At 41.5% G+C, this 22,181-nt stretch overlaps 1 protein-coding gene across 12 annotated transcripts in view; it reads left to right on the plus strand.

Annotated features, from left to right (window-relative positions):
• The window catches only part of EPHA5 (EPH receptor A5), a 196,013-nt gene that overhangs the window by 130,959 nt on the left and 42,873 nt on the right, over positions 1 to 22,181 (plus strand). For 6 of the 12 annotated variants that reach the window (XM_048303226.1, XM_048303225.1, XM_048303218.1 and 3 more), the window contains 3 exons: positions 12,920 to 13,044; positions 16,299 to 16,458; positions 20,476 to 20,578. In XM_048303226.1, the coding sequence (XP_048159183.1) occupies positions 12,920 to 13,044; positions 16,299 to 16,458; positions 20,476 to 20,578 (388 nt within the window). Of the gene's footprint in view, positions 1 to 12,919; positions 13,045 to 16,298; positions 16,459 to 20,472; positions 20,579 to 22,181 lie in introns of all 12 variants that reach the window. The other 6 variants (XM_048303224.1, XM_048303217.1, XM_048303221.1 and 3 more) reach the window with 1 other exon arrangement.

Below are 22,181 nucleotides of genomic sequence, written 5' to 3' on the forward strand. Positions count from 1 at the left end.
AGGAGAATAGAAGCTGAATTGTTTGAGAGGAGGTAATCTCTGTTTTGTTTCTGCTGTAGATTAGGAGAGATCAATTATCATGTCAGAAGGCAGAGAAGCTAATACGCCCCAGAATCTACACACAGTTATTTAATCATCCTGCTTGATGCATAGCATTCATCATTCACATTTTTAATGCCACTTATTGTTATCATCTCACATTTACTCAGGGAGCATTTAGGGAGAGAGCGTCGTGCTAATAGGCAACAACCTGGGGAACAGAATAGTGGAGAACCCATATAGTTTGATTTCTGTCTCTTCAGTCTAAGCAGCCTGAGCCCTGGACCCATGCAAACTGTTGTACACATGTGACCTTGAGATGATACCCCTGTGGATAACACAAGGCATCTTCTGAAGGAAAACCTACATGGACTCCCATCTGCACTGGGTGGGTACTTCTCAGTGGCGCTGTAAGTGGCTTTTTTCCAAGAGCTAACATCATCACAGACCTGTGAAGGACACAGGCAAATGCCTGTGAGCAGCTGGTATTTGTGCAGTGAGCTCTAGTAGCCACCCCACCCTGTCATCTCCTGTTTGGACTACTTTCACACATCTTCAAGGCACAATTCCAGCCAGCCACTAGATGCAATGAGCACTTGCAGCATAAAGGTTGGTCAGAGGAGAGTCACAAATGTGCAGGGTGATACCAAACAGGAAGTGTTTTATATATTGCATATGAAGACATGCATATATGTATTTTAATTCCTCTGTGAAGTTTTGGTGGTCTAGTCCACACACTGAATAAAGATGAAGTGAGAGTTGGAAGGACTGGGGCCCTTCCTTAGGTCTATCCAAGTCATTCCCTGGTCCAAGTTGGAGAAGAGAGCCAAGAAGCTCCTCAGAAGGAGGAACCCGCAGTGACTGATGTTGAAATGCCCTCTTCTCTTCTAACAGACACAAAGCCGAGGGGAAGCAGGTGATCAGTATAAGGAGAGCTTGCCAAAACCAAACCTGTAATCCTGTTACAGTGGTTGTGAACCAAGAGAGGAATATGGATGCAGTGAAAGTTGTCTTTCCTCCATCTTTCTATAATATCATGGTACAGCCAAATGAGACAATGTCACCAAAGCCTCAGAATACATTAGAGAGTGGAGCTGCACAAATGCTTCCTCTGAAGCAGTAAGTTGCCTGATTCCTATAAGCCTCTTCCTGGCAATATCTAGGAATAGTGAAGCTTTTGTTTCACAGCCAGGAGGTGGACGGACCTAAAATGTGAATTTGTGGCACATTCTTTTTCCCCTGATGCTTCAGAGAGTGGCACTATCAGAAATGAAAGCCAAAAAGGCAGAAAATTCCCACTCTGCTCTCCCGCATGCATATATCTTGCCTGATTTTTGATCAGTCATACCCACAAAGCAGTGAAAAATATTGTCGTCAGAGGACCAGCCACCAACCAGTGTAGATTGGGATGAGCATCATGTTGCAGAAAGCAACCAGTTTGACTACAGTTCTGATGAAGATGAAGAGCTAAAGACATGTCCATTTATGCATCGCTCGTGCGGCCACCATTTGAAACAGCTGAAATCTCTGCTGGGCCCGTTTAGCTTCTGGATGGCAATCCCACCCTCTGATGTTCAGGCTGTTCTCCTGGTACCATAGCATTGCCCTGACCTCCGGAGCCTGTGGTGATGCAGTTAAGTAGACAAGGGCGTAGGACATATCCTGTCAGCAGTAAGGGGAAAAATTGGACTAGAGAGTCTCTGTACAGTCCGTAAATTGGGTTTTCATGTCAGAAATGTTCTGGCATATTCTTGAGTTGGTCTCTAAATCCTTTTCAACACCTTCAGAAGCTAACTGGACTGAAAAAGCCTGCCATATTTTGTCAGAAGAGTCTGTATTTGCTTCCTGCAGAAAAGTGATGCCTCTTGCAGGGTGGGAGAGTCAAAAGCCATGCTTTCATATGCAGCTGCATTTATCCATTCAAAAGGTTGATGTTCATCCTGAGCTTGTGTTGCTCAGTCATGATCTCTGCAGTTTTGCCTCAGCAAAGCAATTTTGCACAGTGCTTGTCATTAAGCACAGAACTAGTGCTTCTACTTGGAAACAGAAGTTGGAGAGAGTTATTAAATTATGAAAACAAGCCTTTGCCACAAATTTCCCTGTAATTTTCCTTTTTTTCACTCACATAAGGGGTTTTTTTCCATGTTTGAGCTCAGTGTGATATCACCAAGTTGCTTGTGATTTAAATAGAAGAATCCAGCTGTCAGGAGTAATGCTTGCAGGTATTCCTTCTTTTCTTTATTTGCCTTACAGCAGTGCCTGCGGGCCAAAGCAAAGATTGTGCTGGCAGCATCTGAATAGTTAGTTCCTGCCCCTCAAGTCTATACAGATAAAGGAATTATCGTTATCTTCATTGCACAACTAACAGTACAGAAAGATGAAGTGACTTGCCCATGGTCATGCTAGGAGTCTCTGGCAGAGCCGGAAAGCAGAATATTGTTTCCTCTGGTCTGATGCTTTTATCCCAATGTCATCCTTTTGTGTGACTAGCCACTTTCAACAATTTAGATTTTTCCATAACGTCTCCTGGCACAAATGTGCCAGGTGGTAAATGGCACTAAATATATGTCTCTTGGATCTCTGCCTTTCAAGATCCTTTTTATTTTTATCCCTTACCTTGTGATAGCCAGGTGTCTGTGTAGAGCCTCGTGTCTGAAAGGATCTCAGGATGTGCTCATCTAACCTGCTTTAAAACCTCCACACACACAGATGCCACAGGTTCACTGGGTGATTTTTTTTCCAGTGATTCATTATTTTTGTCCTTAGAAAGCTGTTCCTAAATTTCATACTGTGCTTGTCTTGCTCCAGAGACAGCATCCTTTTACTTATTTGGAGACTCATGTTCTCTTTTAGTCTCCTTTTCCCCGGGACAGAACAGTCTCTGTTAGGAGCTTTCTTAACTTGTGGGTTTTCTCCAATTCCCTCTTGGATTCCCTAAAAATGCACTGAAATCCCTAAAAAAGTGTTTTTCCTGACATTCAAAATGTGGCACGGTATGGAGCTCCCTCAAGTGCTTCCTCCTTCTCCCCAAGGACCTGATAAATCTTCACCCTACTGGGAAGCCATGGGTTGACGACTTGCCGAAGCAAACAGCCCAGAGAAGGTGCATTCCGTGGCAGAGCAGGGCATCAAGATATATACGGGGGGGGGGGGGGGGGGGGGGGGGGTGTTGCTGGGGCAGGGACACCCCGGAGCATTGCCAAGACCCACCACAAGCCCACACTTTGTACAAGAGTGGCTGATGAGTGGGCGGGGCGTGGGGGGGTGCACAGGGAGGTCACATTCCTCTGACTTGAAGGGGAGAAGAAATTCAGTTCATCGCATTCCTACCATTTGATGTCAGAGCCAGCAAGAGAAGACCTCTGGGAAGACCTTACAGCACTCTCCAGGGCCTACAAGAAAGCTGGAGAAGGACTTTTACAAGGGCCTGTAAGGATAGGACAAGGGGTAATGGCTTTAGACTACAAGAGGGTAGATTCAGACTAGATATAAGGAAAAAACTTTTTACGATGAGGGTGTTGAGTTGCTGGCACAGGCTGCCCAGAGAAGTTGTGGCTGTGACCTTCCTGGAAGTGTTCAAGGCCAGGCTGGATGAGGCTCTGGGTAACCTGGTCTAGTGGAAGGTGTCCCTGCCCATGGCATCAGGTTTGGAACTGAATGACCTTTAAGGTCTTTTCCAACTCAGACCATTTTATGATTCTGTGAAGCTGCATCTTCTTAGCTCCTTCCAAAGGGGCATTGTATCCTCCCATGTTTCACACGGCAAAGGTTACCCTTTAGGAAGCTGAAGGTACACAAATTTACCTTGATAGTATCAAGAGGTGTTTTCCCAAGCAAAACTTTGATTTGTGCTGACTTTCGTAGTTAGCTTCACCTCAATGCTTGGAACCTGAGATTTTAGGGCTAACAGTGGCAGTGGTCATACTTAAGTGCCAAAAGACTGGGCAGGATATCTGAGTTGGCAGCAAGGATGAGATCTGTTCAATTTTCTCTCTATTTGTCTGCCATTTCCCTTAAAAACAGTGGAAGCCTGGGCAGCATTTGCTCTGATCCAGAAAAGCCACTGTCAGTCTAAAACCAAGAGATTCATATAATCACAGGTACATAAACCTTTCTATTTCAGCTCTAGCAGTTTTGAGGTTTTACTGATCTAGGGGTTTGATCTAGTATTACCTGTTTGATATATTTTTATTTGTTTTTAAGAATTTTTTTTCCAGCCTTCCAGTCTTCATTGGGGAACTCACTTACGGAAAGGGTCTGGATTGTGGTTCTGTAAAGCTGTGACCAGCTCAGAGTTCTGTGACAAGTGGTGAGCTCATGCTTTTCTCCCATTTCTGAATGAGAGGTGAGATAAGAACAGTGGTGGTATTTGGAGGAACCAAATACCGCAGGAAACCCAAAACAAGCTACAGTGGGAGTTAAGGACTTTGCCTGTTTTTCCCTCTGACCTGGTGTGCCTGTTCAGTAGCTGTTCTTCAAGTGGAAACATAAGGAATTAATTTGCTGCCCCTGACTTCACTAGAGTGTTCAGTAATTTGGCTTTAATGTTAGAATTCATCAGCAAGACTGATTGCTGTATCATACAGAGTGGCCGGCTTGGCAGAGAAGGAAATTTCCCACACAGTTTAAAAATGGTCCATGAATTTGCCGGGTTTAGAGTTTGATAACAACTGGAAAAAGGATGCAGCCAGTTTTGTATGAAGAAAGGAGCCCATTTAGGAATTAAACATGTGAAATGGTGGGAGCAGGAATGCACATTTTACATTTTGTCCAGTAGCTGTGGTTTGGCTTTGTTTTGTTCTTAATGGCATGTGGTTTTTAAAAGGAAGTTTTTGCTTAAATGCAAATCAGATATTAGGTTACTAAAGATAGGAAAGGCACTCCTTGGTAAGTGTGGTGGAAGCTAGTCTGATAAATGTACTCAGTAATGAGAATTCTACAGCAAAATGCTGAGCCCTGTGGCTATGATCCAGCAAAATGCTGACAGCAGTGGTAGCGCTCATGGACTTAAAATTAAGCATTTTCCAAAAATGCTGTGATGGATCAGAGCTGGAGTCCTTATCACCTTGCTAGGAGTGAATTTATGAGCGTCTTCTAAGTCAATAGTGTTTATTCTTAGGCTTCACAACTAAACCACTAATGGAATAAAGGAAAGTTACAGGTTTTTTTGTGGTGTGAAGAAATCTGGCTCTGGGCTTAACCATCAACTGTTTCCCAGATTTCAGAAAAACTTACTATCTTGATTTCCAGAGGCTCTAGAAAAACAAAATCAGGTACCTTTTCCCTGTGGATCCGCACCCTATAGGAAGATGTTTCTTCATGCCTCTCATCCCTGCTCCAACAAATATTTGCCTCAGACACACATTGGCCTTGAGCGCAAGTACCTGCTAGGGACATCAGGAAGGCCTCTTTTTCTTGAGCTCAGGCAACCTGTGATGCCCTAATGTCTCCCTCTCCCCTCTCAGGATCACGATGAATTGCAGCTTAATAGGAACTGCCTGTGTGGGACATGGGGCTGATGCTGCTGTAAACACAAATGAACATATGTTAGGCCTGGCAATTGAAAAAAAGTTTCCCAAACAATAAGCTGTGGTCAGGGCCAGTCTTGCCAGGCCAATTTTTTAAATTATTTTTTTCTAAACACCCTGTAGCTGTATGAAGGGGACTTTGTACTCTGCAAAATACAGGTGAGTGTTGGCAAGCCTTCAGGTTTCAAGAGAAAAGAATTACCTTGATTGATGTTACAGATCATGGCGCCCTTTGCAGCCTTCATTATACAGAGTCCTTAAAATTCCTTAAAACTGTTGTACACCAATATTCCTCATAAAGCATTGAATGTGTTTGTTGATGAACAAGCTGGAGCTAATACTTGCCCTACCCTGAGACGAGTGTGCTCAATATTATACAATTTTCTCTTGTGATATCTGGTCATGTTTTCCTCAGGCCTGGTGCCTGCAAGTTTTGTGAATCTGCAGGCAGCTTCCATTATTTAAGAGTACGTGTCTCTCATCCGTGATTGGCAGGAGCCGAGAGCATGTCTGTGCAACTCTGTAAACAGAAGGCAAATGGCAAGAATCCAATTTATTTTTTGAAACCGTGTTCTTTTAAGAGCCTTGCCAAAGGTTATGTGTTTCTTGGAGATTGTGGTGATATCTGATAGGTTCCATTAAATATTCTGGCTCTGTTCTGTATGGGGTGGTGTGCATATGAGGAATGACAAGGCCAGTCTTACCCCAAAGGCTGTGTAGTTTAGTGCCTAGATTTTGTGGTGGCTTTAGGCTCTCCTTGTAATCCTCTTACAGTTTTAATATATGATAGCCCTGACACAAAGTAACTTCCATATGGTAGATTTTTTAGAAATTATTTTCTTGCTTTGTGGCATAAGCAGTAAATTTTGGAAACTCATGCAGTCAGCAAGAGGGCATAGAGAAAGGAGTGCCAGAGGTGAGATGTTGCTGTGCTCTCCTGAGTTGCCTCCTCAAAGATAGTGAATCTTAGCAATATTTTGTTAAGGCAAAATACTTTGTGAATGGCAAAACTTTCGTTGGTTGCATCCACTGTCCTTCAAGGAGTATGTGTTGAGTCCTGCTGTCTCACAATTAACAACGTATTTTGATTAAGAGGAAAAGACTGCATACAAACATTTAAAGCTATGCATTTATTTTCATAATTTATACGTCAATAATCAGTACTTGGTCTAAATAAAAAAGGATTTTTTAATATAGATACATTTCTATTTATTTATATTATATTTATTATAGATAATTTTTTTTAAATATAGATTTATTTATTTAATATAGATACATTTTTATAACACAAATTATTGCAGGGAGGATTTCAGCAGTGATGTTTCACATGCAGCAAGGCATTTGTTGTTATTTGTTCTTTTGTTACCATTTTACAGGAGTAGCTAAATATCATTGAGCATTCATCTAAAGATTTACCATAAGAAGCAGAAGGTCCTTATGGGTGGGCCAGTTGATGTTAGCTTGTTGCTGCGGAACAAGATTCTTGGTTTCCTCTGTTTTGTCTCTTTGCTGCTTCTCTTGCAAGCTCCTCTAGGAGGTACTCAGAGAAAAGAAAGCCTTGAATTATGTGAATTTAGTGTGCACACCCTCTCCTTCCCCTAAACACACTGGAATTAATGCAAGAACAGTGGGGCATGGTAAATCTGGAGGCCTTAGACCTCATTTGTGCATAGCCAGGCAAATCTCCTGAGCTATTACAGAGATCAGAAGTAAGAGATGAACCATCATCCCAGTGCTAATGCAAATTGCATGCAGATTACTTCTGTTATTTCTCTAATGTGAATATGAATTGAAGGGGTTTTTTTCTGGTTTGTGTCTACCAACACAAGAGCACTTCTCTTTAGTGGGAGTGCTGGTAATTAAGAGCGCTGGGTTAGTAGAGTCCACAAAACCACAGCGTCCATACTGCGCTCTTTGCCTTTAGCAAAGGTAGTTTTCTAGTATCTTAGGTCCAAGCCTAGAGAGAAGTTATCTAAGGAAAGCTTTGTCAAAGAAAGAAGAGGCTCTTCAACGCAATTAGGCATCAATTTGGGTTTCACTTTTCACGAACCCAACCTTCTGTCCAGCTGGGAGGCAGCAAGGTCTTGGGAGCACCTTGGCCATGACCAGCTTGGCTGTCAAGTCGTGTCCTGGTGTTGAGCTTACGGAGCTGTGTAGAATCTTTTAGGGACCAGGATGGGAGCCACCTGAAAGATCCCCCTTTTCAAACGAGATACATCTGGTTGCTTGGGTTAGCCATGGATTCGTATTACAAAAGGGGGGCCTGCCTTCTGTCAGGGCCACTTAGTGCTTCGGTTGGGTTCCTCTCTCTTGTTTGACCTGTTTTGTTTCAAGGTACAGATCAGGGCACCTCAGGTTTCAGAGGCATTCAAAATAGGTGGTGGGTAACAGAGACTGCAAAGAGATCTAAGACCTGGCACCTCAGGGGTTCATCTTGGGATGTACAAGATGTGAAGGAATATTACATATTCATTGCCAAAGCAATTTGAAGATTGTGTTCTCATTTTGATATTTGATGTGTGAAAAGGACTAACATGAATTCCCCATCTACACAAGAGATACCGTGAAGATCGTTCAAAAGAAGATGATCTCCATGTATGAATGATGTTTCAGTATTTGGCTCCTACTTGGCAAGGTGTTTGCATTTAATCTAATCCTGGGGCTAAAATTTACCTCCTTACATTATTTAGGGCCTGTGCATGGTTGAAATCCCACAAAAGATCTCAGATAGAATAGAAATGGCATTTAATGCTACTTAGGACATGGACCTTTAATTCCCTGGACTATTTTCAGAAACATTTGCAAACACCTGCAAACTTGGGGCCGAGCCTGTTTGCCTAACTAGCCAGGCATGGTTTGCAACTATTTGTTCTCAAGGGACAAAGAGTTTTGAAACCCATTATCAGACAAACTTGAGTACACTTTGGGATATGAAAAATTGCAGCTCAAAAGTCATAACTTGACTTAAATCCTAAGTTCTGACCCAGGTGTGATATTCACAGTAAAAGTACCCTTAAGGAAGCCACTGGGTGTTAAGCTTCTCTGAAAGTTCCTATATAGAAATGGAAAGAGATAATACAGTGAAAGCTTCTTTTTTCCCTACCCCAAACAGTGTTTCTATTTTGACTAACATATCTCTATTTTATTAAATTAACCTCCTGCTTGAGGCCGCCTGCAATTCCACAGTGCCTTTTAGTGTGACTTGGTGAATAAGGCAAGTCTTGCTTCAAACACTGAAGTCACCAAAGACCTGAGAAAAAGAAATTAGAAACTGAGTGAAAAATTACAATATATCAGGCTTTTGAAGTGAAACTGGAGTTGCTTGTCTTGTGGTTACTCTTCTAATACAGGTTTTATTTTCTTCAATTATACCTGGTTTTATTAAGTGCATAATTATAACATAACTGTTTGGTTATAAGATAACAGGTAAAGGTTATGGCTTTGGGACCAAGTGAGTTGGGGAGCCATTAGCTGTTGTTTCTGCCAGAGTGAAAAATACCAAGACCAAAGTAATGTTCCAGGAGAGAGCATTAGATAGACCGTGAAAAGTAGAAACTGGGTTATTTGTTTTGTCTTGGTACAGTGGTTGTTCACCTGATAACATTAGTTTCTCTTAAAATGTAATTAGCATTTATTCGACTAAGCATTATTGTATGTTAGATATTAGTGGGACACAGCACAGTATGTTGTAAATATGGCCTTTGGTGCATAGATGGCTAATTCAGTGCTAATGTCATTATCAAAGGTTGCAGAGGAGCAATGTCCTAAAATGTCTGTTCTTTGTGAAATAACCTCCTGTAGTTATTCAAATGTGACTAATGATGCATCTCCTGCAGAAATTTTATTTATTTGGTATGTCCCCTTATTCTTCTTAAGAAATGGTTAGAAACAGGAGGAGGAAAAAAAAAGAAGAATCAGTTTTCTATGCTTTTCTTTGCCTCCTGATTAATTTTTGGTCTCAGGAAAGCAAAAATGTACATTGGCAATTTCACACCTTGTTACATCTTCTGTTTGCTTTCATCACATGCATGGCTGTTTTCATAAATGGCAAACATAAACATAAATGATGTAATATCCCTCTTTGATCTTGACTGTGTGGCTGAGAAATTAATGCATATGTGCAGAACATGAACAATTCACAATGTACATCCACCTTTTGTTGTGTCAAGGCAGGGATTTGAACAAGACTTCTGTCTGCTTACATAAGAAACATGAGATATTAGAGCTTTATACATCTTGACTCTTAAGTGAATTTATTTTTTTACATGTTGTACTCCAAATGGAAGGGTTCTGTGGCTTGACTTCTTTCTATTAAGAGGATTCTGCCCTTGCAGAAGCAGTGACCTTTGAAAAGCAAGTCTTAAGCAATCCTTTTATTCTTCTGAGATCATATAGCACAGTATCCAGTTGCAGGCTTTTAAGATGGAATGATTACAGGCTTTGTCCACTTGCCTGGATTGGATTACATTTTGTTTGACAAAGAAAACTCTAAAATACTTATACCTTCCTTCCTTCACTTCAGAGTATCGTAATCTCTGTGCATTGAGGATGCAGAGTAGTTGCTGTATCATGCCAGCACCGCTGGGATTTATTGAATTTACTTAATTGGCCTTTATCTCATGGTTACACTTTAACACTTCTTTTGAAGGAGATTCAAAAAGGATGCAGTTACTCCTCTTGTAATTTACTTTGAGAGTTGGGTACTCATTTTCTTATCTTCCTTCCATTTCCCGGTAGAGCAGAGCATTCTGTGAGCCACAATTGAACATGTTAAAGACTTGCACACCCAGAGATTTAAGTCCATGAAGCTGCTCACTAGCCAAGCTTTTTTCACATGCTTTTTAAAGAGAATGCTCTGGTTTAGGGGTGTAGGAAGTTTGATGGGTGTATTTGGGTGGCTGGTGGTGCATTTTGTGTTGTACTGCGCAGGTGCACGTAAAGGAGAGCTGAACTGCCCTGAACCTCCTAGGGAAAGATTTTGCAGCAGAGTTTGGGAGCACTTGCATTGTTTTCTTGGCTGTAAAGTGCTTGTGAGCCTCAGTCTTATAAACACTTCAGGAAACCTCAGTAAAGAAGATGAAAAATCCATTATTTGATCAGGCGATTTTGATACTGGCAATTGCATAGTTTTAACCTTCCCGAGAGGCATTCAATACCAGGGAGGGCTGAGGCCTTCCCCCACTGCTCTTCTCAGGTTTGCTTTTGCTAATGGGAGTTTAAAACAGTTTAATGCTCAGCACCGATGTTCTCTATCCTGCCAGACCTCTGCTGCCAGCTTGGAGGGATTTGGGGGCACAGGAGATCAGTCCCAGAGGGCATAGGTCCCTTTTTCTGAGTACTTTGGTGGCTCCTCCCTGTACATGTAGCATCTGAGTGGCTCACAACAAGCGATCGGTATCATCTATTTAACAAGGATTGTAAAATCTCATTTTACTTGGCACCATCACCACACAGTGTTTCCCAGTGCCCCTGAAAACCTTGCATTAGAAGGGGCCTTCATTCTATTTGAATGGTGCTCACTACTCACTCTTATTTTCTCTGACCATACACATGTGCAGGGATCATGCATCTCATAGGCACAACTCAGCTTGTTGTGCACGTGCATGCACAGCACATATTTAGGCACCTGGGTTGATTAATGGAAATTCCTTTGCCAGATGAACAGTTCGTATTTAGGTTGTTATTTGCCTACACATAGCCCAAAAACTTGTAGAGGACATCAGTCAGAGAGGGGTAAGGTGACTTTTGCAGATGAAAAATTGTTGGTGATCCCCATGCAGTGCCTGCATAAATAATATGATCATCATTCAAATCAAGGTGGTTTTTACTCGCTCAGTGGAGCAGTTGTGAGCACAGTGGTGGACGCACAGTTAAAAAGCAAACACTGTGCAGCTTGATGCCAGCTCTCCAGCAGAAAACAGCATGGAAATAGCCAACACCTTTCAGGATCCTTCAAGAGCCAAGTGGGGAAAGTAAACAGGAGTGTAAAAAACTAGGGCTAAAGCAAGACTGAGATGTGGGAACTTGCTGTAACAGAGAAGTCTTGCTGCTAGCCTTCAGTCCAAGAATAATTGTCTGGAGCTCTTCCCTTACTTTTTGGCTTAAAATCAGACCAGGAAAAGAATTTTTTGTTGTTTTTATTTTACTTAATGGGTTGGGTTTTTTGTAGTGTTAAGATAATTAGCTAGTCCTGCATATAGAAGAAATTTTTTTATAGTTCCAAATACATTTTGCAAGATAAAATGTGGTTATTTGCTGCTGCTCTTTGCACTCCATTGCCCATATGGCCACAAAAGTCTTTGTCATGGGTCTCCTCAGGCCCCCTGTCGTCCTTGCAGGAGCTGGCCTGTGTGGAGGGTGATTTAAAGTCCCTCACCCAGGCGTGGCCTATTTTATCTCTGGAGAAGCTGCTCTTGGCCCTGCAAATGGGAGACTATGAATTTCTCCCACCCCCTTTTCTTTTCACTCTGTGTTGTTTCCTAATCACTGGCATGAAATACCTGGGATGTTAGGGTTGCATTGCCCATAGCAACTTTTGCTAGAGAGCTGGCAGGGGTGGCAGCAACCACAACTTAAAAAGTCTCTGCAGACATCGGACTGAATACAAAGGATCAAGCCTGTTTCTGATGCACATGTCTGCTGCAAAGGGCAGATAACCTTTCAGGGCTGCATCTTGAAATAATGAGCAGAGCTGGTATAGCTGCTCTCATGCTGTGGCTTCCCCAAGCACACTGCGAACTTCCAAACTGTGATTGCCATTAAAATCTTTTGCCATTTGCAAGGAATTAGCATCACTATGTGAGCTGTAACACCCCAGTGATATTTATCGAGAGCAATTGAATTATAAGGGTTGTAATATTCCTTGCTTCTGGAAGGGGGGGGGGGGGGGGGGGGGCTGAAAGATGCCTAGGCTTAAACTACTTAAAATACAAAAATAGTTAAGGAGCCCATGTAACCTAAGGTCTTCTGAAAAATATATGCCTTGAAAGCAGGCAAAAGAAAGCAAAACATAATCAGTATGTAATTCTGATAACGTAGGCCCCTGGCACATATGAAAAGAGAAGATGTGCAGTTGATGTGTTTGAAAAGTGTTTGAAAAGATGGGGTTGATGTGTAAGCTGTGATAGTAGTTCATGTTATTACTTTGCTTGGTGGCCATGCTACTGAAAATCTGTGCAAGTCGAGTTGTTAAAAATGGGCAAATACCACCAAGGCGAAAACAGACCCCACTGATTTGCAGTAGCTAAGGATTGCCTTGTGTTTGCGGATGCTCTGATGAGTTTGACTTTGGCTGAGGCAGACCATCTACTAACAATGGTTTTCATCTGTTCTGTTTTTCTCCTGTCTTGCAGCACCTTCTCCAGTCAGTAGTGTGAAAAAAGGGAAGATCACTAAAAATAGCATCTCCCTTTCCTGGCAGGAGCCAGATCGACCCAACGGCATCATCCTGGAATACGAAATCAAATATTTTGAAAAGGTGTGATGGACTGATTGCTGAGCTTCCCAAGTACCTTCTCTTTATTGTTTTCTTCTTTTAGTCATAATTATTTGAGTCATGGAAGGGAATGGAGAGATTTTATGCATAAATCAATGTCAGATTGATTTTGCAGTAAATGATTAGGAAGACTTGAAATGAGGCTGTTGTTTTCCATTAGTGTGCCACTTCTCTTGAACAAATACATTAAATCTGCATGTCAGATTCCTCTCTGGCCTTACCACATTAAGATAGAGCCTGCTCATTTGTTAAAAATAGAAGGGGTTGGGGACTGAGCATCTGTCTCCTCCCAGAAACATCAGGCAATCCCTTGCCTTTGGTATTTCAGTTTCTCACTTGATTTTCCATCCGCTGTGAAAGGAGAGGAGAAGGGGGTTTTGGAGAGATTGTATGTGCTCTGATATGAAGAAGGGCATCCTGGCTTAAAAACTTGCCTGGGTTTTCCAGCTCTTGCTCTCTATTTAAAGGGAAGCAGTCTCCCCCCAAAACTTGCCTCTCCTAGTCTTCATTTCAAGTGGTGACTTGTTCTCTTCCTGCAAAATTAATGTCATTTAAATGAAATTGTTACAAATGCACTTTATCAAGGTAGTGTATTTTGAGTGATACGGCCTTAAATCTCTGGAAATCTTAGAATTCCAAAAATCAGGCTTTCAGGATTTGACTAAATAGCAATTTTTTTGCCTTAGCTGGAATTGTAAGGTGTTCTTTTTTCCTCCAAAACGTCCAGGCTTTCTACACGAAAACAAGAGGAAAATAATGAAATTGAGTCACAATTCACTTCTTTAGGGGGATTGAATTTCTATTTTAAGGAAGATATTCCATTAGTTCTGTCTGTGACCCAGGTGAAATCACTAAACATGGACCAGGACTGGATCCTTACTCCTTCTCTCTTCTTTCTCTGACCGTGGAAAGGACCTGCTAAAGCAGTCCATTCAAACAGGGGAAAGAATTTCTTAAATCTTCTCCATCAAAATAAAATCAACATTATTTTTGCAGATGAGGGAGCTTGTGAAATATCACTACATATGTGAGTGACTTAAACAGGGCTGATGTTTTCAAGAAGATTAAAGTACACAGCAAGAATCAGGATATTTTGTTGCTGGAAATAATCCAGTACTAACTATTTTATTAACTTGTTTGAATGACTGTTGGGGTACATTGAATCCTTACCATGGAGTGGCTTGAGAAGAACAGCTTTTAGAGACCAAAAAAATGTAAAGCAAATAATTAAAGTAAAAAAATTCATATATTCCTTCATTTTCCTTAGTTTGTTTTCAAACAAATTGGCAGGAGAGGGGACTTAAAATGTTGCGTTTGTAGCCTAGAACTAGTCTCAAATACCTTCAGCCAATAGTTCCTCAAGACTGAGTCCTTTGTGGAGAGGTAGCTCCAGCCAGTCCAAGTTTATGCTATCTTGATTTATTTTCTTCAGGCTGATAGTGAAGCTCAGTGTTTTCCATAGAAAAGCCCAAGAGTCCAAGTGTTTGCAGAAGCCAACAGTGAATTGGAAAGTTAATTGGCTGACATACAAGGAAAGATGTGACCTAATATTCACTTACTGCTTTTTAACCAGTTGTTGAGATAGGTTTGGGATATTGCTCTTAATCCTTTTTGTTTGTTGCTACTATATTTTATAATTTATATTCTCTCACTTTTCAGCCCTTCGTAAGGGTAAATTCACAGCATTCATTTTCAAGGGGCAGGAATGATTTATATTAGATGTTTGGGAAAACTGAGTTTTGTCAGATTGCATTCCTGTGAGAGGATCACTCCTTAATAAGGAAAAAAAGGCACGTGTGTGTGTGTGTGTGTGTGTGTGTGTCTGTACACATTTCTCCAAAACAGGCTTCAATTGAGAAATTTTGTAATCTTACATTCAGAAATTCCCAGCACCTTAGCCAGGCACATTGCTGTCTATGGGAAGCTGGCCATTAAATTAAAAAGAAAAAAGAAAAGTGAGCTCAGATTCTAAGAGGTATCCAGAAATCTTGGTAAGGAACTACTAAAACCTCTGGTTTAACTCATAACAATTTGGATCTGAGTGGATATTGATGCCTTTTCCTGGTCTTAAAATCAAGAGTCAAACACGGTTAGAAGGGAAAAAGGGATTTTACCTTGGTATTTATTTTAAGGATCCTTAAGTGCACACGTCCAGGTCAAATGCACCAAAATGCACCCCACAAAATGCACACCCCAAAAGATCTGGTATAACATTATAGGTCTTACTAATTAGCATATCTATCAAAGATTCCCCAGTGAGAGGCTTGAATGAGCCCCCCTCCCCAAGGAGCCTTCCCCTGGATGGTTCTATCTTGGTTTACAGAATGTGTTCTGGAGACGACCTTGGGGTCTGGGGCACACTATCCTCTACCTACGAAGCTTCTAAAATGTTTAGTCTTGTAGCTGAACAAACAAGTCCAAGAATGTAGGTAAAAAGCACTAAGAATACAGAAGTTGTAAAAAGGTATAACAGGGGTATAAAAGAAAAGGTAAAAAATCTTCATGGTATCAATATGGTGAATAAAAAGCAGTTTCCAAATTTGTAGACCTTAATTTATGAGCTCTTGTCTAGATTATGTGTTACAGTAAATAATTCTAAGAGTAATTACTTAGCATTTCAACGAAATTTTAATCAAAGAACTGGAACTGTTTCACATTAGAAACTGATGTAGATGAAGATTTATTTCAGCAATTTTTCTTCAAGTTCATTGCTTCAGAGTGCAAAAATTAGGTATTTTCCTGGAGTTTTGGTTTATTATTCCGTTCCCAAGGTCTAATTCGTTGTTCTAGAAATGCAAACATAAAGTTGTACAATGTGTAATATATTATTCTCTTTTAGGCCTACTTACATTACTGGGAAGCCGTTTTGGTGTAAATCAAAATCCCTTTTTAAGGCAATGGGACTTGTTTTATCTTCCCTGTGCCTTGGGATTGATCTTTGTATGATGAACCTTTCCACTGCTCCAGGCCATGTACATCCCGAGCAGTGGAGAGCTGCTTCTACTGCAGATGCCAGTTGCATGCCTCCTAGAATCATTGATTATAAAAGAGAAAATCAGGTCTCACATTTTGTATTGCAGAAAGGACCTTCAGAGAGGGGTTTTTTGAGGAAGAAATCCTCAAAAATGCATACTTCAGTCATCTTTTGTAATGTCACTCTGGGGGTTTTTAAAAGTCTGTCTTCTCTGAGAGCTAGTCTTTGTGTGTTTGAACTTTGTGGTTTTTGTTGGGAAAAGGACCAGGAGACGAGCTACACCATCATCAAGTCCAAAGAGACAACGATTACGGCAGATGGCTTGAAGCCAGGCTCAGCGTACGTCTTCCAGATCCGAGCCCGGACAGCTGCCGGCTACGGGGGCTTCAGCCGAAGATTCGAGTTCGAAACCAGCCCAGTGTGTAAGTCTTTAATTACTGTCAGCCCCTGTCTCTGCAATGGTTACCAGAAACAAGTCAGGGGATCGATATCTTTGCAGAGAGCTCTTCCTTTTATTGACTTCATCCCTTGACTTTAGAAACATCAGGCACATCATCACGCTGCGCTTGACATATCTGTCCTTTGCTTCCTCAACCCACATGGTGAGGCAGGAGATCTTCAGGCTTCAGAAATTCATGGCATTCCCTGCTTAGAAGAACCCTGTATTTACAGGAGCTGGTGTAAGAGAGTCTGTCCTCTCAGGAGGGGCAGAGAGGATGGGACCTGCTCCTCTGCACCTCATAACGGCTGTCTGCAGAGGATGTTGAGCTCTCTTAAGTATCTACATCTGGGAGGGAAAACCCTGAAACGATGCCTCTCCGCAAGGGGAAGAGTTGAACCAGCATTAGTGTCTTTAGTGTCTTTTGGTGAAAGTTCCTGTCAAGTTAAAAGATGGTTTCTGTTGGCTGCCAATGCCACAGCCTCGAGAAAAGGAGGTTGACTTGTGATCAGAAATGGAAAAAAATGTGCACTGCAGGTTCAGGACTTCTTCTTGGCCTGTTACATTTGTGGGCTTTTAAATTTTCTTAAATATTTTTTTTAATGAATCTGATTATCCAGGGCTGGATTCTGGAACAGATTCTTTGGCAGGGTGAACTCCTGAGGCATGCAGAGGCTCAGATGCTCTTTCTTCTGTGTTCAGGCACGGCTGTGGGGAAATTTTTTTTTGTCCCAAATACAAAATTTTGCCGAGGTGTCAAATATAATTTTGTCCACCAGAAAATATGCCTTCTCTCCTTTAGTTTGTACAGCTGTCATGTATTAATTTTTTTATACTATTTGCATGGAAGAAGAATTTTATGGTGGAAATACTCTGATCATTCCTGTGGGAAAGAGACTATTTTCTCTGTTTTCCTTGGAAATTTCAATTCATCAATACTTTGATTACTGTTACTCCGGTTTATTTAAAATTCATCGTCTTTGAGAAGAAGATGCCCAGTTGTCTTTTCAATGCATGCTATCTTTGAAGTCATAATAGATTTTCAAGGGATCATTATACATGTGCAGATGTAGCTGTGGAGCCAGTGATTAAGCTAATACAGTGAAAATTGCATCACAATGCAAACATTAATGCAATAAGGACAGTCTATTTAATGTATTTCTTATTGTATTAACCATTAATTGTGCCCTATATGTACCAACCAAATCATGTTATGCCAAAAAATTATTCTATACAGCTTTTCTCAGTTGATAACTTTCTAGCTTAGAGTTGTTTGAGTAATAGTGTTCTGGTCGATTAATGAGTAACACATGAAATATGTGCAGATTTGATCTATTACCTATGATCCTGGTCCAAAAATAATGGTACTTCCATAAAGCCCATCATGTAAGTATCTGTGTTAATCAGGACTTTTAGAGGACATCGCATGGAAATATTTTTAAACGCTAGGAATTCCATGGGTCATTTAGTCATACCCACATCCCAGTCGATTCCTCATTTTAAAGGCAGAGGAATAGGTACTTCGCCGATATTTTTGAGTTGCTGGCATAGTCAGCGAATACCTATTGCGTGGTTCCCAGGTTAGGAACTGGGAATTGTTCATCTGTTGGACTCAAGCTCTGGCTGAGGCCAGACTTAACCAGATCCTTAAACACTTGATAGGATTGAAATACAATGTAAGCCTAAGTATCTTGCAATATGCATCTCTGTTTGACATTTAAAACCTTATAAAAAGCTTTTTTTCCCCCAAAGTCAATATTAGTGTCAGGAGTGTGACCAGACTCCCGCTGCTTTCCTGCACATCCTGGAGATTTCGAAAGCAAGCACAGATCGAAATCTCACTGCTACATCAAGAGTACAGATCTGAACTTCTTGTTAGAGCCAAAGCAAATGATTTTTATTCAAGCACAGATGAAAACCTTTTGGTGGCTGTTCTGAGAAACAAAAACACTCTCCAAGTAGTTTGGACCGAACAACAGGTTTTGTTTCCAGCTCACAAGGTTTCTGTAGTTATCTTTAATACATTTGGAGGAGTTATACAACAATAGCCTGAGAAATGCAATGGAGGAAAGCTATAACCTGTTTTGGACTTCCCTCTTTTTCCAGGTTTTGGGAATTTTTGCATACTGCTTCCTGCTTGGGCAATTCTGCAAAGCACCATGAAGCAGCCAGGGCTTTGATTTTCAGTGAATTTTGTTATCTGAGTGGAAGCTGTTGCTGGGTATATCCACTTGTGCTTCCTCATTTCCAAATGTCACTGAGCTTGTCTAGCCCCAAAAACTAACCTTGCCAAGAGCTGGGTTTTGGCTGGCTTGGTGAACTAATCCACCTGGTACGCGGGGCAGGAAGAAGAACGTATCACCAAGCCAAGAAGCGGTAATGCAGGTGTGTGTGTCCCCTTGACTTTGAATGGCAGCAAGTCCCAGCTTGGCTTATGAATTCAGGCTTTTCACCTGCCATAGATTCACAGCAGAATTTATCTCATTTCCCCATCCCTTGAGCTGTGCAAAAAACCACCAATCACTGCTTAATGTTCTCCTTTAAATGTTTTTCTTTTTAATTCTTTTGTCAAGAAAGCAATAAAACACCATCTTAAGGAGCCCCCATAAGTTTGTGAGGTTAATAAAATCTCTGGATGATGGCAGGGGTTTGGAGCAGTTAACATTAAATATTTAATGTATCTGGACCAATCCTTCTGAAATCACTTACGTTGCTGTAGCAGGTCCATCCCGCTCGCGGTTAAGCACCGGAGAGCTCCCATATGAAGAGCTACTTGAAGCCCAGTGCAGATCAATGTTTAATGCCATACCTTTCTGTCTTTCCTTTAACAATTAATATGGGACTATATTCAGTTATTTTATAGCCTTCATAATGTTAATCCTGTGCTAAGGACCCTTTTTTAGTTCAATCATTTAGTTAAAGGCTTCTTCAGTACGCAATCAATTCCTGCTGCTCTCTGGGGTGGATGAAGCTTCATCCTGGGCTGGCACGAGGTTAAGAGCTATAATGAGGTTTTCCCCCACAGAGCAGTGGTGCCTGTGCCAGGGAGCTGGTTTTGCAGGGAGGATGTGAGATTTGTACCCTGGGGTGGCTATATACGTGCAGCAAAGAGGGTGAGGTGAGGAGACTTTGGTTTCTGCTTGGGGAACCCCACATACAAACCCCTGGGAGAGGTGGGCTCCTTCCCCTGCCATGTAGGGCAGATAAACAAGACACAAGTGGTATTAGCATTTCCATTTTACAGCCTGCAGGAGCTTGCTCACCTGCTCTTACTTGACCTGTGTCAAAACTCAGTTCTCAATCAGCTTTCGTGACCTTTCTGCTGGCATCTTTATCACCAGATCAGTCTCCTGCCTTTTGGCGGGGCTTGTAAGGAGGGCTCCTTACAAGGCACGGGCTGGAAGAGTTTTGCTTCCTCAAATTTTGGCCAGTCAAAAGACCAACTCATGTACGTGTCTTAGCAAATTCCTGTTTTACAGAGGGCACCTTATGGCAGTGTGATAGAGATGCCACAAGGAGTTAGTTTGTAATTATTTAAAACTTCTTGAAGTGCAGGTAATTCTTTTTATCTTGTAGATTTTGCTTACGTCTGTTAGCAATAACATTCCATAAATGTTCTCTCTGCCTGTTGGGTTTTCATCCAAATGAAAGCCTGTTGGGTTTTCATCTTTTATCTCTGATTTCTAATGCAGCTAACTCAGGGAGAAAAACTTGAGTTCACAAACTCAAAGGCTGCATTCTGCAACACTTTGGTTTCTGAATTCAGCAATGAGATGCAATTTTGTTGGGTTTTTGGCTTAGTGTTGCATGTAGTTTTGTTTCCTTTCCACCCATATCCCTTCCAAACTAGAAACAGACAGCAAAGGGGGAAAACACAAACCATAAAAGAAACAAACTGGTAAGACTTGAAACCTCACTGGCAGCCTCACTAGAAAGACTCTCATGAGTGCTGACTGTCATTTTAACCCTAATCTCCATCTTCTGTTTCTCATCTCAGCAGTAGCTGCATCCAGCGACCAGAGCCAGATTCCTATAATTGTTGTGTCTGTAACAGTGGGAGTCATTCTGCTGGCTGTTGTTATCGGTTTCCTTCTCAGCGGAAGGTAAGAGAAGAAGCTGTGTATTTATACTTCTTCAACTTCTGTAATAACTTTTATCTGACCAGCTGATTAGTGTGATTTAGGCAAAAGCAGCATGTGAACAAAGCTGTCAAGCGGTAGCACTGTAAAACAGCACGAGGGTGGGCTGATTGATCTGTTTGGACAAGCAGGAGTGACAGAGGCACTCTCACAGATGTAGTTCACTTCCCAATGATTTTCATCTGTGTGTAGACTGGCCCTGATTATTTGACTTGATTCTCACAGGAGTGTTTTCACATTCCTTTAAAAATAAGCAGAACATGTTATTACAGGTAAAATATCTTCAGCTCCATATGTTTGCACTCAGAGCTTGCAATGGACTTCGCTCACGCAGAAAACTTGACATCAGGAAAACACTTGCAAAAGAAATGAGGATAAATCCACCAGAATGGCAAATGCCCCACATTTTGGTCAGATCTGGATTTCATTTTTCCTGTGTATGATACTAATGTGTTCCCCAAGTGTTAGTAAATTATACAGAGAGCTTCTCCCACAGAGGGAGACACTCTGCTTCAAACCATCCCATTGACTTCTCATGTGCTTAAACATAGGCAAGTGATGAAAGCCTGGGCTATACCATCTTTGGCAACTCTAATGGAAGTTGATGGAATTTTTTGATGAACAAGAGATGGTGGTACTGGGGCAAAATCTGGCTTGTATCAGGATAAGTTTGTACTGTAACATTAAATTTGTTTGGCAGCCAGCATGGAAGGCACTTTTTTCATATTCTACATGTATACGAGTACATTTTTTTAGTGGCAGTAGTCAAATGATGCAACATCCTTCATGCATTTGTGAAGTACACCAAGCAGTGTGAAGTACTCCACACAGCAACATGAAGTACATCTACTGATAAGGCTGAATGTTTTCAGTGCAAAGTAAACATTTTTTCTTCTAAGGTACCCATCAGCCCACAGTTGCTTTTATGATACAGGTCTGTCTTAAGCTCAGGTCTAGCAAGGTGGCTGTAAATTACAGGATATTGTAAGCATTAAGATGTTACAGACACTGAGGAACTGCACTGAATTAATTGGTTGAGGGTCTTATTTCCCAGAGGAGGTAAGGTATCAGTCTGCAAATGCAGAGCAGTGAAATCCTGCCAGGCTGAGCAACTCGGTCCCCAGGCATAAGGCATCTGCGGAAGGACATGGACACACAGTTATTTCCTGTCTGGAAAGGTAAGTGTGCTGCTAGACTCATCTCCACTCAAGGTCAGAGACTGACAGCCTCTTCCAGCTCAGCTGTTCAAGCTCCTGTTGTCTGCTTTGAGTGACTTGTTTGGCTTAAAAATGGAAAAGTAAATGCTCCTGTCTGCCTGAGAAGCATGCAGCAGCAGAGAGGAGTGGGGGTGAGTAAATGGCTACAGGCAATTCACACCAGGGCCTACAGGAAAGCTGTGGTCAAAAGACTTGGCGCTGGACACTCTAGACAGGAGTTCAAGTCTTTCCTTAAAGGCTAGAGGTTTTGATTTAAATTCCTCTTCAATCAGAGCAGGTGGATGTGAACCTTGGTTTCCCCCAGCCTGGATGTGTGCTTGTATTGGTGTAGACAGGAGAATGCACGCGTG

The sequence above is a fragment of the Corvus hawaiiensis genome, chromosome 5, assembly GCF_020740725.1.
Source record: "Corvus hawaiiensis isolate bCorHaw1 chromosome 5, bCorHaw1.pri.cur, whole genome shotgun sequence".
Lineage (NCBI taxonomy): Eukaryota > Metazoa > Chordata > Aves > Passeriformes > Corvidae > Corvus > Corvus hawaiiensis.